Here is a 19554-nt window from a genome sequence, read left to right as displayed (position 1 = left end):
GCGACGGTCAGTAACGCGACGGCGTCGATATCGAGTCATTAATAATCCCTTTCCTTTAATGGCATCCTCCGGCAATCTTGCGCGCACAAAAGAACGAGTCCGCTCCATGATGAACATTTTTTTTTATTTTATTTTATTTTTTTTTTTCCACTGCGCGACATAATTTATAGATCCGACTTTTTCGATTCCACGTAATCTGCAGCGGAGTTTGATCCCACCTCCCCTTCCCCTGCCGACTTTCTATTTACACGCGAGTCATTTCGGGAAATTGATCTCAGTTTGATTTAATTCTGCTTCCTTTTGCACAAAACCGACGTGGCTTGATAACGGCGTTTCGTGTTTCGCGATTTTAATCACGTACATAACTCGCAACTGCAACTTCTTGATCTCGAACGGATATAATGTTTCGTTACGTGCGGAGAATACGAGGGGAATTTTTATTTTTAATCCGCCGTCCGATAAATCGTACACAATTAGACACACAATTCGCGATAATAAACCCGAACGTAAGAAGTCGAGAAAAATACCTGGTTCTATTTGTTCGCATAATAGAAGTTTGCGATCGCATTTATTTTATCGTCACGCGATCATTTCTGTACCTTTAAAATATATATACTATATTAATTTCACAAGATTATCGAATTGAATTAACGGAAACGAAATTAGGTGATAAATTATGAAGCTGTGTATTCCGGAAACGGGCGTTTCGCGCGCGATCGACTCGAGGCGGACTCGGGCCACGCCGATACTTTCAAACGGGCGGCAATTGTCGCGGAAACTGGCCGCGTTTATCGCGTACAGGCTGTTGGCGCTCGTCCCGGTAGTGATGCAGCGACCGCGAACAACAAACACGGCGTAATGCGACGTAATCCCGCATACGCGGAAACGCATACGGTGGTGCATTATTGCGACAGTAAACGGAGAAACGAGCGGGCAGGGATTAACGATCGGTCGCGCGCACACACGCACCCGCGCGCGAGCGAGCGCGCGCCACACTTGCACGTGCTTGTCGTGAACCGGGATGACATATAGCTCGTATCGGCAGGGTGAACTGTAAGTCGGCCAGAAGTAGCGGAGTAAATGGGGGTTGCATGTCATTTGTCGATGGGGGTGGTACCTTCGCTGCGGCATTATTCACGCGAGTCAGTCTCTCTCTCTTCCTCGTGTACACACAGACACACACGTACATTCTAGCTCGCTCTCTCTCTCACTCTCTCTCTCTCTTCCCTTGATAAATACTAGTTGAAGCGAGTGTATAATCTTGGTTTAGAAACCATAGACATGGAATTGAGCCCGGTGATTACATTGCGCTATTTGCCACCCCGACATGAACGTGATTTTAACGTATTGTCGCGCGACATCTCGGAATCTTACGGGTTCTTGAGGGCTGCGTAGGAATTGTCGCCGGGACGATTTCGCGTTATGAAGCGCGACACGTAAAAACTGCAGTTCTTCAGACCGCCGCGCGAGTCTTCTATCCATAAAATCTGAGAGCGACGAGCGGCGAGAGTGCCGTTCAGTCATTTTTCTTGCGGAGAAATCACCGCTTTGGGAGACAAAGCTGCGCCGTTTTTTTTTTGCCGAATATCGGCGAAGAAATAGAATGCGGAAGATAACGTCGGCGATTTGTGTGCAAATCCGTACGACCCGTAAAAGTTTTTCGCGAAATTATCGAGCCTCCGTCGAAATTAAAAACTGATACGCGCGTCACAGCAGCTCGTTTCGAATAAATAAATTTGAATTCTGTTTCCTTAAATTATTCCAAATCCCCGCGTTTTGTTCGGCAGGCGGGAAGGATGGGGGGGTGAGAAAAAAAAGGAGAATTAAATTTATCGCGCGTAGTTATTGTGACCATCGGTGTGGCTGTCGTATTTTCTCACATTTACATAATCGGCAATTGAATTTATTGCGATTTTGCAACAGTTTTTGCGATAAATATGCCGAATTGTAATTTCGAGTGTCGGTGCAAAACGCGGCTTACATTGGCTTGATTATAAATCGATCGCTTCTGCGAATCGGAATGCGAGAATCTCTGGAAAGGTGTTTTAATAGCTAGGATAATAAGCTTTCTCTCTCTCTCTCTATCTTTCTCTCTCTCTCTCTCTCGGTTATCGGGAATTCGTAGAGAAGCAAGTTTCCGTTATCGGCTGCGGAATCCGGACTCGAGAAGGAGATTGTAGGCGTTCAGTATCCAAAGCGATAAGCTACCCTACGAACTATCCGTTACAGCAGCAGACGAGAGTATTCTTGAATTTCCCTGAAATAAAATTTTCTTTTTTTTTCCATTCACGGAAACGATTGAAAGTTAAAGTTGGAGCGCTCGCGATTCTAAAACAGTTAATTAAATTTACAGCGCTTACATTTTCGAACTCGCGAAGCTGACAGTTACGGACGCCCGCGCGCGGGGCGTGATAAGCAATTAAGGCGCGAATAATTATCGTAATCAACATTCTTTCGGCGTACCTACCGCCACCGTGATTCTTGCGTTTGTTTGGCGAGGAAGTTCTCGCGTTAAACGACCGCGAAATTGGACGCGAAATTTAATTGCTTATTTACGTTGGTTGAAACTTTCTCTTTATTATTTCATTTAAAACTTTTGCCCGTATCGCCGTTTGAGTGACTTAGAGTGCGCGTTTTCCGCGTCGATGATCGCAGTCGCATAACAGCGCGCTTTGGAAAAAAAGAAGAAAAAGAAAAACAAAAAAAATGTTATTTCCCAGTTATTACGTCTGGCGTGGAACCTCTCGCGTCGCGTCTTTTCTTCGGCTGTAAAAACGGCGTTCTCATATACGTAACGAGCGAAACGAATACGGACTACAATAACCGTGAAAAGACCGCCGAATCGAATTCTATCCGGATATAGGAGCGCTCGGGAATTCGAGCGCGCTATTAAAATCGAGACTACTCTAGTTTATCGCACTATCCTGGCTCAAAAAGAGTTAAATCCGGGGCGAAAATTCGCGCCGGATATGCAAAACGTGAGGGGAAGGTAGAGAGGGAGGGTACGCGGGGAGAGTAAATTGGCACTATCGATCCTGCCATAGCTTGCGAAGTACAAGTGGATAAGCCAAGATATCTCGAGTGGCAGCCTGTACACACACCGGGTGATTCGCAATGATCCGACCTATCACGTTCACGCCTCGCGCTGACAAAAGCTGTCGCGACAAAATGCGAGTCGATAGGTCCTGCGTTTCGAGCCCCTTCGCTCTCTTTCTCTTTTTCATTTCCTCCTCCCCGTCCCGTCCTTCCGTTCGGCGGCGATCCTCCTCAAGGGTTCGCGCAAACATTTCGCTTGGCATTCATTCGGGAGATCGATCACCGCATTGTTCTGTTTTCCATGCAACGGCGCGATCTGAGGTAAAAGCGTGAGATCCTCAAGAAGTCGCGTCGACGAGGCGCAACTATTACTTTTTTAATTAGCCAAATCGCGGTCGGATTCGTGAATTTCGAAGAACCGCGCGAGACGCGCTTATCGATTTAATTATTCACGATTTTGGGAACGAAACGTTGATAATGTTGAAGAAATTTAAATTGCTAATCGTCCCCCCATTAAAGTTTTTTTTATTTGACAATTTGCAAATTATAAAATTAGTTGTGATTTTTAAGAGCGTAAGAAATTCACTTAAACTTAACGTGAATTTTACATGTTTCATTGTTCTCTCTCTATGCACTCGATGTGAAACGTATTCCGAACGTTTTTTTTTCTTTTTTTTTTTTTTTCTTTTTTTAGTGCGGCCAGATTTTTTTTACGTACCGCATTTTTCGATCAGAGAGATTTTTCAATGCGATACCCTCCACGTGGGGAGTTTATTAAAAAGATTCTGCATGTTTGTTATTGCAGACATAATCTTTTTTTTTGTTTTTTTTTACACGATCTTTTGTTTTTTATTTTGAAATTTAGAAAAAACGAGTTTGTTACAATTTTTTTTTGTTTTAAAGTTCTTTTAATATTTAATGGAAACTTCAATCATTTCTTTTTGCAAATAAATTTTTTACAGATAAATTTTATATAAATTATCGTGTTCACGAGACAAAAAGTCACGTTTTGAGTTTTATTTAGAAAATATCAGAGTTCGTGAGTCATTTAAAACTTGACTTTGTACGAGGTCTTTAAACGCGGGGAGGGCGAACTAGCCGTCAAAAAATTAATAAGCAGTTTTCTTGGTATGCCAATTTCGAGATTATGGATAATTCATCGCACTACGATAACCGCATATGCATATCCGACACGTTGGAATGCACGATTGTCACCCATAGGCTATCCACAGGAGAACCACCCCTTAATTAAACGGTTCATTATCGACCAACTAACAAGATCCCGCCGACGTAACGTGTTTATTCATAGCTTCATAAATATCGACTCGATCAAATCAAATCAAATCACATTATATGCCGCAATAGTGTTTTAATGCCTTTTATGGAGTAATTTGCTTAGCGAAGTAGTAAAGAGCTGTTAAAGGCAGACGTTACTCGAATAATTTGCGAGTTTGCTTTATGCTACGACGTTGATGGGAGATCTTGAAGTAGTAAAGTGCCAATTCGGTCAGACGAACATTTATTCGCGACAGTGAAACATGCGACTGCGTATGATTTTAAATATCGCTTTCTGTTTGCATCTTCGTCTAAATGTTTTTTGATAAATCGAACACAAACATTATATTTATTATTGACAATATGTATAAAATATATATTAATCGCAAATGTTATAACAACAGTGCATTATCTTAATGCGATACGTACGTTCTCATGTTACACAATTTTGCTCAAAGAAAGTAAATACATCGTCGACGGGGACCTTTCCATTAATTGCACATGATCGATACGGCATGTTAATTAGATATTAATAGGTGCATTTCGTGTAATTAATTATCGCTTACCGTCGGTTTTAACTGCAAACTTATTAGTTCTCCAAAAAAAGAAAAAAAAAGAATGGAGAATTTTTCATAAATGATTAAATTGTTTTTTTTCTTCTCTCGATTAATAGTTTGGAATTAAAATTAAAATCTTACTTTATCGGTGAGGAAATAACCTTTCGTTATTGCCGGCATTCATTATTATCAATATACATATTAGCAGTCACGTAAGGACACGCCGACGTGTCTCGCCTAACTATGTTAAAGCTTCTCTACATGCATAATAAAGTTAAGGGCACGTTTCGGTCCCATTCCGTTCGTTAGTTCGGGCGACTGAGCCTTGATGAGACGTGCGGATGTGTCTCATCGACAGGACACTTACAATTAACCGTATTTCCATGCGTGTCCTACCGGGTAGGAACAGTTTAGCCAGAGTATACACTCGCCTGGATCAAATTCTGTCCGAGGAAATCAATTCTCGTCTCCCGTCCCTTCAGACTTCTCTCGTTGACATTATGGAATTAATTAACCCGCCTCACTCGTCCAATCTTTGACCGTTAAAAATCCAATTTGTCGTATTTGCCGAGGAGATCTTAGAAAAAGACCTCGGACGTAATTATTTATTTAAAAAAAATGAAAAAAAAAATTGCAATACTTAGAGACTCGCCGATTATTTATTTTAATAATTTATACATTTATACAACGTAACGCTTAATTACGTGTTTTAATAATGATTTTCGTAATGAGGCCGTTAAAATCGCAGAAGAATTTTGTGCTTGCTTAACCTTATTTAACCTTAGCTTTTAATCCAACATTTTTCGTCTTAAAAAAAAACGTAGAATTAAAATGTTGAATTTATAAATTCTGGAGCAAGGACTTTCCCAAGACTCGAAAAAAAAATTTTCTTTTTTCCCTTCGTCTTGCATCCTTTGAGAGCGAGTGATGCACCTTACTCTTGAAGTTGTCACGCTATCCACGCTATTAATCGGCTGATCTTTCTTAAACTTTCCCGGCGAGCGCATAATTATACCTGATGAATATTCCATTCGATCCGGCTCCGTCCCTTCCCTCTGCGCTCATTAAAAACCGTCATCTCGCAATCTATTTCCCTGCTAATGAATTCTTGGCCCCGCGGATTTTTCACTTTGTATAATTTTCGTAATTTCTCGAATTTACCTCGTCGCAAGTTTTTTTTTTCTCTCTTCTAGAAGTACGTGAGAACTCTTTGCGCTCTTTAATTGCTCGCGAGATAACTTTTTTTTTTTTTCTTTCTGATCCTTGAACCTCCCGACAATTTCTGTTAATCGTTTTTCGACCCCGTTCGCGCAAGGATGCGGAATATACGTTTTTGACGTGCAGCTCGGCTCTTCGGAAGCGATCCGGAAATAGAAGGGCCGATATTTCTAATGCAACGATTCAATACAGTAGTTAGGAGGGCATCCTTGGGGCGGCAATGGCAGAAACGATGGCTATGATTGACCGACATAGGACACGAATCCTTTCCTCCCCGGGGGGAAATTAAAGCGGCGAATCCCGTGAGTGCGTGTTATTTCTGCGCATCGATCCTCTGTTTCTCTGTTCATTTCTCCCGCGCACACGCCCGTTGTCTTTCCTTTGTGGGCCGCGGTCTATATTTGACCTCACTTCGGCTAAATTAAGTCGTCGTTTAACGTAACCGAAAGTAGCGCCGAAAAATCGTGATCGCGCGATTAAAAAGATAATTCGACTTGGCGAAAACTTTTCGACCGAGACTTTAATTATAAAATTTTGTCATCATGTCTAGAACATGTATTATTCTTTTTTCTTTTTCTTATTTCCTTTTTTCTTTTTTTCTTTTTTTTTTTTTTTTTTAGTCACATTTTAGCGTTGATAATGTTTTATATCATTGTTCCGATGCAAACGATACATAATCGGGTAAATAAACAGCGCTTTTCTAATGGCAAATTAACAGATATGACAAATGTAATAGGAATAATAATTATTACACACAAAATTACAAATCGCAGATTTATGAGAGATCGTTATTAATTATCAGGGAAATGGTTATTCGGCTTTTAAAACACGTCAATATTTATTCCATAAATCAAATTCAAAGTTTTCAAGATATTTATATTGAATTCAGCGCACGTTTGTTCGGGCAGTACAATATTTGATGTTGCAGTGACATCCATTTTGAAAGAATGAATTAATGAAAATTGACGGAGAATTATTGCCGGGCGCTCTAAATAATGGAAAATAACGTTTACCGTAGAAAACCTCGTTTCTACTCTCGCTTCCTTCCCCCTCCCACCCTCGCGTCGAAAGAGATACGTGTTTTCTTCGCGTAATCAATTCTCTCGGTGTTTTGGACACGGTGGTCCCGATGCATCTCGTTGCCAGTTAGATTCGCCCATGTTGCGATGCAAGTATCAAGTAAGCATCACCGGTCGCTCGCCACCGAGTGATCCATTATGCATAAGCGCGCTCGTTTCGGCGAACAAAGAGCCTTGAGCTTCTCTGGAGCGACTCGTAAAAGCGAGCCACCTATCACGCGAGAAGACCGATGCGAGTCCGGAGTAATGTCGGCGATAAATAGCGCGGTTTATGCGCCCTTACGCCAATTCCGCCCGCCACCGCCGGCCCAAATCGCTCGAAATAGCGATCGCCTCCGCGAATAGTAGTACGGGCCTCCGTTTCCGGCTCGATTCTCCTCTCTTGACAGCTAACGTTTCACTCGGAACGCTCGCAGATTTTTAACCCCTTTGTTTTTGAGGCCACGTCACGCGATAAATTCGTAGCTCTCCCGTTCGAATTTTGCCTGTTGTTTTTTTTTTTTTTTTTTTTTTCCCTTTCTTTTTTCTTCTTTCTTTTTCGGATTATCCTAAGTGGAAGCCGGGCGAGCAGGTATCTCAGCGCGAAATTTCGTTTCCGCTTTTCTTCCTTTTTAGGCGCGCGATATTTCATTTGGACTACCGGCGCGAGAACACTTTCAACCCTATAGATTTTTCCGACTCAAGCGTAATAACGCAATGAAATAGCGTGTTTTTTTTTTAATTTTTTTTTTTTTTGCACACCTCGGTGACATTTTTGCCCTGCGCGTTTCCGCCCCCGCCAAAAATTGGCCGGAAAAGGCGGGTGGCATTTCCGTCAGGATTCCCCGCGTGGGAAACTGCTTTAACCTTTTCATTTCGATTTCGTGTAAATATGGGTATACAGCCGGCAATAAATAGCACCCTTATGAGCGTACGCAATTTCACCCACCCTCGCTCTAATTACTCGAAATAGCCGTCAGTCTATGAATAGCGTCGCTTCCTCCGGTTTTTTTATTTATTTATTTATTTATTTATTATTATCATGGCCGAATAATGTTTTATACCGGAAGTCGTGGAATTTAATTCTTCCACTTTCCAAAGTCGTGAAGATGTAGGTGAAGGGACGTCGATGGTAAATTCTCACGCGTCCCTACGTGATTTTCCCTTCAAACCGAATAGGCGGAATAGCGCTTCGTTTGCTGAAAAAGTTAAATTCGTTCCGGCTTCTCTAAATGTGGACACGGTAATGTTGGCGGTAAATAGCACTTTTACGCGGATTCCACGCCTCTCTTTCCTTGAATTGCTCGAAATAGTCTGTAAATAACAGCACTTTACCCTTCGGGGTTTCGTTACCGACGCTTATTCCGGTTTTTCGCCGGCTGGCATTTCACTCGGGACCCCCGGAAAATATCTTATCCTTTCATTTCGGATTTTACCGCCTCGTCACAGACCCGTCGGGTGCGGATGTAATAATGCCGATGATAAATTCGCGGGTCCTCGCGCACCCTTCGCGCGTGCCATCGTCTTTTTTAAATCACTCAAAGTACGTGCTTTATTTAGGATATCGTTAAACTCTGCCGGGGTTTTTTTTTTTTTTTTCTATTTTTAATATTTAATAAATTTCACCACATATTAACGTCGCTAAGTTTTCTAATCGACATTACTCGCAAGAGTTAGACATACGTTTTCCGTAATAGCAAATACGTGACCTAAGTTCTCCTCGTTGTGAATCGCGAGTTTACGTCCTACGTTGTTCTTTCCCCGCCGACTCGTGAGACTCGTTTTCCCGAGCATTTTATACAAGTTGTATGTTCGTAAACTCACCCCGCACGAGCGTGAGGATCCCCAGCGGCATTACCAGGATGGCGACCATAAGATCCGTGATAGCCAGGCTCATCAGGAAATAATTAGTGACGTTTTGCAACCGCCGTTCCCAGGCGATCGCCAGGCACACCAGAATGTTACCCGCGGCGGTTCCTAGAACCAAGACCAGTGCCAGCATCGCCCACCAATTGTTGAGCTTCTCCGTGTCGCTCTGCCCGCCGGCGGGACTCGCGCTCGTCGTCTCCAGGTCGGTCTCGGTGTCGTTCGAGGAAACGGCATTCCACAGGGTCAGGGAGTAGTCGTAAGAATCCGTCAGGACGACCCGCACTGTCGTTGATCTCGTCATCGCTCGATCGTAACTCTCATTCACCAAGACGCGCACTTTCACGGCACGCGAATACCCAGCATCTAAAAAACGCGCACCGTTTAGAATCGCCGTAGAATATCGATGCCTCGAACTATCTTTATTAGCGCAACGGCGATCTATCTCAAGGTCAGGAATCGTGAACGCGTACGAAAGGGCCGAAGGCTCGCGAGACGAAGGGCTGAGATTTGCAAGGGACGTACACGATCCGGTGGAATAATCTAATTAAAAGACGTCACGACCCCGCGGGGATTTGAGAAAAGGGCGGAAGGCTGACCGGGAACGAAATGAAATATTTTCAGAGCGAAACATTTGAGGAACGAAACTTGGGCAGGGCGGGGATATCGGGGGACGTGAAATTTAGAACGCTAGGAATTTGCGAAATAAAAATTCGGGAGCGAAACAAAAATTTCAGGCTGGAAGCCAGCCGAGCTAAGAATGCGGCGAATGAAAAACCGGCGAGCCTGAAATATTCGACGAAATGTACGAATCTAGAAGTATTGAAACTCGCGGTTTTTGAATTTGTAAATGTAGAAATTCTAAATATATTGAATATAAAATTGCGGGAAATTGGAAGATCTTGTAGTATGAAAGTTTCAGAATAATTTGATGACTTCGAAATGTTCGTATAGGTTTCGCAGATTGTACGTTTCAATCTCGAGATATTTTTTTTTCAAAGGCCCGGATCAATTATTATGCTTTCTTGATACAAAACGGTAAAATCGCTAAGTACCTTCTGAAAGAGAATCTCTTCTGAAAACGGAAGAGGCCATTCCGGTTGCGTCTTCGGTGAATTACGGGTATCGATACCGATTCAATTTCATCGATGCGACTGATCCGATATACTGAGTCATATATCGATGGAAAGCGAGAATTACGTGTTCAACAGGTTACATCGACAAGCGGATCGCTTAAGCGAGCAATCGCGAATATTATCATTACGGTTGTACGAGCGTACTTTCAGATTTTCAATTAAACTGCCGCGATTTCAATTGAGTCGATAATCTTGGATTCGAAAACGCTTAATGTCCCTCAGGTTAATTTATGATTCACGTAGAGCGGCGAATCGAAATGCTGAGAAAAGGAAAGTTATTGGTCTCGAGATTCAAAAAATTTGCCAAGTTTTTAGTAGCTTCAAGAATTAATATTAGAGTTTTAATGGCTGTTCTTTGAGAAATTAAAAACGACTGAGGAAGGCCAGTAATTTAAAGGGAACATTTAGCACATAAAATAAAATAAAATTTGAAAAATTTTCTTCATTACGCAGGAATTTAATGAAATTAATTATGTATATGAAATAAGGTAAAATGAGTTTTAGAAAGCTTAAAAAAATTTTTGAGACTTAACAATCTAAAATATTTACAATTTTTTTCAGACTTTGAGTTAAAGAAATTTAACAGAAATTCTTATAAAATTATAATTTTGTCTTTCAAACACGTAAGAAAAGGAATTAAATTAAGTAAAATTGATTACAAAAATTTTTTTTATAGAGTTCTTTTTGAAACAGCGAAAGGACTCTTTGAAAATAAATTGTCGGCTTAAATTAGACAAGAAAAATAATTTTAGTAAAACGTAAGAAAATTTATAGACGCAGGCTCTTGAATTTTCGCAGCCTTAGGAATTCTAATTGAGCAAGTGAAGTTAGCGGAAACTTGGGAATTAAAATCTGTTGGATATTTCGTAAAACCGCAGAATCGGGACGCACATTGTTCGACGAACTTTCCTCCATAGCGAGTGGACACTCCGGGTTTCCCGAAGGGCTTTCCGCGGTGGTTTCAAACGCGCGCGTCTCTGATAACAGGACCGGGGGTGGCGACGGGCGACTGATTCGCGGGTCGACTTTGGAATCGAGGACGAAGGGTGAACAACGCGATCCACGAGGGTTGCTTTGCCGTAAACTACTAGCCCACTGGCTTTCATTTCGCTACCGCCACCCCCACCGGCAGTCTCGCCGGTGCTTCTCAACCCCTGGCAAGAGTTGTGCGACGCGCAAGCGTTGCCGCACGGCCTGCCCACATCGGGACACCTGTTCGTCCTTCGTCGCCCCTTGTATCGAATGCATGCGAGATGCAGCGTCACAGACGTCTTATTAATAAATAATTGATGACGCTATACTTTCCGCACTTCCAATGAAAACTGATGGCACGTTCTCGCGCAATCCGCTCGAATCATCCGCTGCTCCTTTTCTCGAAGACCAATTCTCAGAACGCCGCCGGTTGAAATGTTAAACAGATATCGCCGTAGATACGTACACCGTGAAAGATAAATTTGCCGGCGAATAAAGTCGCGCGTGTCTCATTAATATTGTCGTAATGAAAAGGTATTCAAGTCGAGGAAATAAAGAACGTGTCCCTTACAATCAGGATTATAATAACTGGGGAAACTCTAAATGAAAATTGAAATTCAATCTAATCAGAAATTCCCAATAATTTATAGAACAATCAGGTAATCGACAATTTTAGAATTCGATTAAAATAATTTTGTCTAATTATCAAGATTTTATTTATTCACATTTACATTGCCAAATATGCAAATACGGATTTAATTGACAGAATCTCGATCAATTAAGAAGTAAATTGCGTGTACGGAGACAATTAAATTTAGTTTCCTTTCACATATTCTTTCGCACGTATCATAATTGAACATGATTGTAGTAAGCTTTCTTTAATTGCACAAATTCATTGGTGTTTATTAAAGTATACATTTATTAAAAAAAAAAAATAAATAGATAAATATCGAATTACAATTAATTATAATAATTTTCTATATATTCTTCGCGTATTTCCCGCGATGGCTAATCCTATTATCTCATTTTAATCGCATCTGCGGAATTTAAAGACGCAAGAGGAGCTGAATATTAAAAAGGGGTGGTAAAAAAAATTTCTTTCGCACCTTTATATCTCGCGCGATGCATTTTGCATATTGATATCCATGTTGCTGAAATTAATACGGCTTTGTTCAAGTATCAAATTTACTTTGCCGCTATTTCCGCAATATTATTCCCTTCGAATTTCAACTCATAAATTTTGTCCATTTAAATCCTTCTATTTCGCTTATTATCGCCGGGCTAAATAAATAAAATCGGCGCCGCTGCATTTTCGAAATTAATCCAGCGATTACAAAAGTTGAATTGAAGTTGAAGTTTTCTCTCTCTCTCTTCTTCTCTCTCTTTCTCCTGCGTTACGTGCCCTTCTTCCCCTTTAAATTCTTTACCCGCTTTAATACTTTTAAGATAAATAAATCGATGCATTGCGTACATACAATTGTGTTATGTGCAAGAGAATCTCGTTCCTCTTTAAATTGAATATCGATTTGCAACGCGCGGTGCACGGTGTCGTGAGAGAAGGATGCTAATCACGATAAGCTCGTCGCGATAAATTGGACACGAATAAATGTTCCCGCGAGGAGCGGGAGAAACGAGAGTTTCACGCGCATTAACAAAACGCAATACAGTTCTCGAGAATTGCGATAAAGGGACGATTTATTGCGCCCTTGGGCGATTTCTTTTTTTTCTTTTTTTTTTTTTTTCTATGCGCGCGCGATTAAAGGACTCGCGAAGAGACACTCCCAGGAAACGAAGCCCACGCTTTTCAGATATCGCGCAAGATATCCGGAAGGTACGAGAATCATTCAGGCATCGTTCACGATCACTCGTATATCGAGATTCGCGCCGCTATCGCGTTTTTGCTGCGACGTTCCTCGGCAAACGAGACCGTAAATGTTCTCCCTTTTTTTTCCCCCTCCGATCGGTATGCATCTAGGACGCGACAAAGTATATTAATCAATTATAATAATTAGCTGATTCAATCTTGCGCACCTATCGACACGTATATTTTAATAAACTCGTCTCGCAGCCCAGCATTTCAGCACGCATCGAAATGAAAGGAATTTATAAATCGCGCGGAAATTCGCATGTCTTACTCGATGGTTGAATTTCGTTCGGTTCTGCGAATATTTCAGATTACCAATTTTTAATATGACAGAAATGTAATAAATTCTGTTGCGTCATGTGGCGTTTTCTGCGCGCGTCGCGGTCTTATTTATTTATTAATTTTTTTATCTCTTTCATTTTTCTTTTTCTTTTTTTTTTTTTTTTTTTTTTTTTGGGTTTTGAAGGGAATTTAATATTTTTGAAATAACAGTTTCGTTGCATTTTACATTTTGCTGTGCTGCGGCGAGCTACTTTCATGGATTTTTCTTGGACGAGCCGTTGTTATGCATTCCGCGATAAGTTGATATGCGCCGCGCGCCTCCAGCTGCCGTCCTTTATCGGCCTTAACTGTTCGCGGCGCTTCTTGCGCCGAAAATTTCATTTCGCGCTCGAATAAATTCCCCAGTGATGGATTAACGCCATTACGCGCGGAGATTTATGTCGCCGGGATTTTTCTTTTTTTTTTCTTCCCCCTTTTTTTTTCTTTTTTCTTTTTACCGTCGATTCCTTATCTTCTCCAGAATTCGTTCTAGTATCGTGGCGCGAAGATTTCGCCGGGTTCAGGAATCAAAACCGAAAACAGAGGGATGCAATGAAATTAATTGAAAGCCAATCTGGAGGATACACAAAAGAAATTAAATCGGAGAACGACATTCGGTAACTAAAGTGGAAGTCTTATCGGAATCGAAGAGGGAAAAAAAAAAAATAAAATAACTCGCTTTAGAGCGTGCTGTAAAATTAAAATACAAGATAAAGGCGTTAAAGTGCGAAGTCTAAAGAGCAGAATTGGCCATGAATTTCACATAAAAGAAAAAAAATTTAATTAATTTAAGCTACAATTCCGATTCGTCGCGTGAATACCTAGATCTAAATTAGAAGTTGCGAGGCGGCGGATGCTGCTCCGTCGAGTTTTCCTTGTTTGCGCGACAACATCTGCCGCCGCGTAACGCGCCCGTCGTAAATAATCAACGAATAGATATTCGTCGCGCGGCGTCCGCTTCCGAGAGCTTTCCGCTCAAAGCACGCGTGCAGACACGCGTGCGGCATTCTCGCGCGAGAACGACGACGCCGAGGATCGATCGGCTCGCCAAGTCACGTCAGCGCACTTCATTTCCGCGGCCGGGCCGCAATAAAGCTCGCGCAAGGAGAAATCCTATTTATCCTGCGTCACGATATTCGAACTCGAGGGGGTAGGAGGAGAGGGGGGAAGGGGAGTAGGAGAGACGAATTTAATAAGCGCTGATTGCGAACGGCGCCGTTAAAAGTGTTTCGCGCCCGCCCGCCCGCCCGTCAAATTCAACTTGGCGCCCGCATTATGTCCAATTAACCGCTCGTCCGGAAATGAATCCTCGCTGCGCATTACACTCGACGTTAACAATTGCACGCGAGCCCGTAATCGGGATTCGGCGCGGGGACGTGGCGGACCGGAGAATTCCAGGAATTTCTCCTCCCATCCCTCCTCACCTCCCCCTCCTAAACTTTGTTAATTTCGATGTATCCCGACTGCACGTTGAAATGATAAATTGAATAAAATATACACGTACGACGTGACGGCGGCGTGTGTGAAATATTCGGGATGACATTTGCGACGCGAGGCGCGTGGGCTTCATTGAGAAAACCATCGCGGAAGTTCCGACCCCGACTTTTTCTCTTTTTTTTTCCCTCTCCGCGCCGCGCGCGTTGTAGTTAATAAAGATCCTGGAAATTGGAGAAGTTAATAAACCTTTTGTCCATTTTTCTGCTACGTAAATATTCGCGTTTTAGTAGATTTTGTGATAGAAATGTGAAAACTGTAATACGCCTGAAAACCGTAATACCCTTTTTCGCCGAGTATAGCGTTACGAGATTAAGTTTCGAGATCGATCTTGTCGAAAATAAAATCTCGCGCACCAAAACTTCGTTCTGCTTTTTTTTGTTTTTTTTCTTTTTTTTCCTTTTTTCTCCGAGTTAATTTCGCCCAAAAGATTGTTCCCCGACGCGACAAACGTCGTTAAACAGACGTACTAATTTATCGCACTAATTGAAACTGCGTTACGATAATTATGATAATTAATACACGTATTGATTACAACAATTTGGTAATTAAGACGAGATAATTGGCACGTTTTAAATGATTATTCGTGTCGTCGAATACAGTTGCGCGGCACTTCGTGCGTCTCGCTCGTAGAATTCGGCTTGTAAACGGCGTGGCGCGGTTTGTTTTAATTTGCCACCCATATTCAAATTGTTTTATCCGCTTTCTTCCGCGAAGATCCCTGGGCGGAAGTTCTGCCGCGACGAATCCGGCAAAGTACGCGGGAAATGGACTAAAAGGTAATCGGGACGATGGGGCCATTCTCGGATATATCGATCATTCCGCGGGCGCTGCGTGATACGAAACTCGCTCGAAATGAAGCCATTGTTCCACGAGGGAACAAGAATATAATCGCTTCGCACAAAATTTGACCGCCGACGATCCCTTATGGTCCTTCCTGGTTTTTTTTTTTTTAATTTTTTTTTCAGGCTTTTCCGCGAAAGAATTCCTAATAAACGAAAGCCCACCCTTCGAAATCCATTCGTTTTAATTAAAGAATTCTATTCATTTTAATTCCGCGGCCAATTGCTTTCAGAGTCGAAAATAGAGTTTTTACTGACTTTCTGAAATTAGTCTACGAGGAATTGAGAATTAAAAATTTTGACGCGACTCGGAGAGGACGAGGGTTTCGCGCTTTCTTGTATATTTGAGATAATTAAGAAACGTCCATGCGACGAAATGGGAGACTGGAAAATGACCCGAGTGGAAATTTATTTAGCTTATCTGATTGTGCAACTAGTTAAGTTGTCACGTAAAAAAAAAAAAAATCTGTCCAGTATCAGTCGTATAGTTTTTGTCCGGTGTGTACCGTGTATCTAAATAGATGTCTAAACTTTTTTCGTCGCGTACTTGTTTACTGTTTTGGTCTGACCTTACGCAACGTTCGCTTGAGTGCCGAAATCGCCGGGCAAACCGGTCCTCGCCGCCCGCCGCCCGCGCGTCCTCCACTTTGCGAACTTCGAGCGCAAGGTGCCGGCCAGATGTCAACATACGATCGTACTCACACTACCGTGACGAGAACCGGTTTGCCCGGCGAATTCGGCAGTCAAGCGTTGCGTAAGGTGAACATATAACAGTAGACTAGTACGACGAAAAGCGTTCAGATATCGAGCTTTTCTAGCTCGTTATTTACGTCGGTACGTTTTGTTACGTTAGTTACGTTAGTTACGTTAGTTACGTTAGTACGTTTTGAGTGTTACATTTCTGGCTCGGTGCTGAATAGTTTTGCTAGACAGCCACGAAATAAACCACGAATTGGCCAGCTAATTATTAGGTAACGGTAGGAATCAATTTTCACTAGGGAACTTACGAAGAAGTAGAGTCAAATTTTTCAAGCGTATCATATTCGATAATTGTAATCAAAGTATAGCAATTAAGGTGCAAGCTCGAGATAATTACAGTTCGCGTTGTTGGTGTGTCGTAAATTTTTTATACGAGTCGACTAATTTATGTTATGCAACGTATGGGGGAGGTTTTTTATTATCTCGATTTTATTTGACATTTCATGTGTACGCCAGCGTTATCGCGCTAATAATGAATTTTCCCGGCGCTGACTTAATGGCACGGGGTTGATTTTTAATTTTCTATCACGGCACCGGCCAGTCGGAAAAGCTTCTCACTTTTCTCCCGCTTTGTTATGCATTGCTGGAAATGGAGAGCTTCAGGTTAACGAGCTTCCGTACGTTATCTATCACTTTTATCCCACGCGATTTCGCGGCCCGGTTAATCCACGAAATATACAGAGTGTGCCGGGGTCAACGGGTTTTTAATCTACGATTTTTCCTCTCGTCGGCTCGCTACGGGATCAATTTTTTGCTATTACAAATACCGTAGCCCTAATCTTTAATTATTGCAAGCGGAGAAAAAGAGTAATTTTTTTTTTTTAAGAATTAAATTTAAGAAACGCAAATAGATAATCGAAATTTCGTTTTCTCAAATATTAAAAATAAGTATATCTTTACTTTAGTGCCTTTTTGACATAAGAAAATATAAAAAAAAAAAAATTATGTGATGGGGAATTAAAAACTTGTACCGAACGGGGCTGAAATTTAACTCGCAATCGACGAAAAAAAATTCGGCTGCAAAATGTATCTCGGTGAGCTTTGCTCTTGTACATTTACTAAATCTAAATGGTAATACCTATTTCCGTAAGAGTGATGTTATCAAAAATTGCCTTTTTTATCCGTTCAATTGCAAGGTAGTAACAACTGTTACATATGTATTCGATAAATTCTTTCCCCCTTTTTTTTTTCTTTCTTTACGCGCGTTTTTATCCGCGCGCGAAATCACGAAGACGCGCTCGCCGCGTCTTTTAACGGAGGATTTTTCGGGGAAATAGGCGTTTTATCCCGGCCGCAACGTCGCTCGATCATTTTGACGAGCGTGTCACCTCGCAGCATCCTCGCGGCGATCCAGAAATCGCAAATTGCAAACTGCGACACCGACGCCGTAATGGAGGTACCGTGTTCGCCGTTATACCATCTCTAGCAGAAAGCGTTAAACTTACTTATGTGCATTACGCGCGGAACCGTCGCGCGGAACTCGATGAATTTCGCGGCAGACGGGAAACGTTTCCCCGCGTAGACGGCAACTCGGGAGATGCGCAGCGAGATGTGCCACGTTTGCATAAGCATATAGACGACGGATCCTTAAATATGTCCCCTCGCGCCGAGGCATACCGTTACGAAATTAAATTTTTATGTTTTTCCACTTATATATCGGATATTAAATTCTGCCCTCTTTTAGATTTATTCAATATAAATTTGAAGTGCCAGAATATTTTCTTCGGTATTACTTTTTTTTTCTTTCTTTCTGTATTTTTTATTATTTATTTTTTTTATTTTAATTTTTTCTAAAATTTCGATTCTAAATTAAAACATTTGGAAATTAGAAAAATATTTTTTATTATTTTTTTAAATTGTGATATAATTTAATTTGTGATAAATAAATGTCTCGTAAAATCCTGCTTGCGTTGTGGGTGGAACAATTTTTGGATTTTTGGTTTTGCGATTGGTCCGGCGTCAATCATGCTCATCGATTCTCGCGTTTTTATCGAAACTCATAAGATTCGCATTAGCGCGATGATATTCTCAAATACATTTAGGTCGTTCCGGCTTTCATGTGGAGCTGTTTGTCCTGCGCGCAAAGGCCGGGGTGCTTTTACCCTAATTACATGAGCCTAATGAAGGAATAAAATCAGCGGGCGGGAGCGAAAGAGAGCCCAAAAGGCAACATTCAGTGAACGAAATTTCTGTGCGGATTACGTCCGAATTTCTCTAATCTTTTGCGTCGGAACCCGCAAATTATATGTCGCGATCTTTCTCAATTCATTCGGTGAATTTCTATTTCGAGCATTCCATTATCACGTAATGAGCTTATCTTCGGATTATCTCTTTAAAATAATGGCGGACACGAAATCACGCTTCCCGATACTAAAAATAAAATATAAAATCGTGAATTCCATGAAGGATTTTATTTATCATATCTCCATTCCGCAAATATTCACTTCAATTTAAGCATTTTTCTAAAGTTCTATTCTATTCTATTTTTTTTTTTTTTTTTAATTAAAAACTAAAATTTTCTAAAACATTTAATAATTTTATATATTATTCCATTGAATTTTACTTTGTCGCGTCGCACATTTCCGTCATTTAATTGTTACTCATTAGGTTTGTTCAACTTGCTTAATTTTTTAAAAACTGTTGTTTTATTTACTATTTTTTTTAATATTTTTTTTTTAAGAAATTTATTTTGTATTTGATAGACCGTGCCTTTATTTTTCTTTTATATTCTGTCGAATATATGGTTATAACGTTCCCGCAAATTGGTTGCTGCAAACCCGAAGGTAGTGCAAACTTCGCCTTGCAAAATTGTATCTGTACGCGCGGCAAATAGTCTAACTATGTTGTCGAATCGACAAATGAAAATTCTTTCCAACTCAATTATGCTTCCTATCCGGAGATTATAATAATCGTCCGTCTTATTTTTGCATGCCAACTGGGTCGAACAGCTGCTGTCGGCAGCTTCGGACTCGACAGGTGTGTTTTCGCAACAAGCATATTACCGTTACTTATGCAATTCTTTTAAATATACAATTTTTAAAATTATTAAACTTCGTGCTCTTTTTTCACATTATTGAAATCAAATAACGTCAATGTTTGTTTTAATATTAACTTAGCAATTTTTTTCAATTCACATTTAATTTAAAAATATTATAA

General features: G+C 41.1%; 1 protein-coding gene across 2 annotated transcripts in view; it reads right to left on the bottom strand.

Moving 5' to 3' along the window:
- 5-ht2b (5-hydroxytryptamine receptor 2B) overlaps window positions 1–12758 on the bottom strand; it is a 44339-nt gene extending 31581 nt beyond the window's left edge. The window contains exons 1-2 of one of the 2 annotated variants that reach the window (XM_070664356.1): window positions 11038–12754; window positions 8969–9376 (exon numbers count right to left, since the gene is read on the bottom strand). In XM_070664356.1, coding sequence (XP_070520457.1) covers window positions 8969–9314 — 346 coding nt within the window. In that variant the 5' untranslated portion in view covers window positions 9315–9376; window positions 11038–12754. Of the gene's footprint in view, window positions 1–8968 lie in introns of both variants that reach the window. The other variant, XM_070664357.1, reaches the window with a different exon arrangement.
- Between the last annotated feature and the right edge of the window lie 6796 nt (window positions 12759–19554).

This window comes from Cardiocondyla obscurior, linkage group LG12 (genome assembly GCF_019399895.1).
Source record: "Cardiocondyla obscurior isolate alpha-2009 linkage group LG12, Cobs3.1, whole genome shotgun sequence".
Classification (NCBI taxonomy): Eukaryota; Metazoa; Arthropoda; class Insecta; order Hymenoptera; family Formicidae; genus Cardiocondyla; species Cardiocondyla obscurior.
Note: the sequence above shows the minus strand (reverse complement) of the source record. Positions and strands in the feature narration are given on the sequence as shown.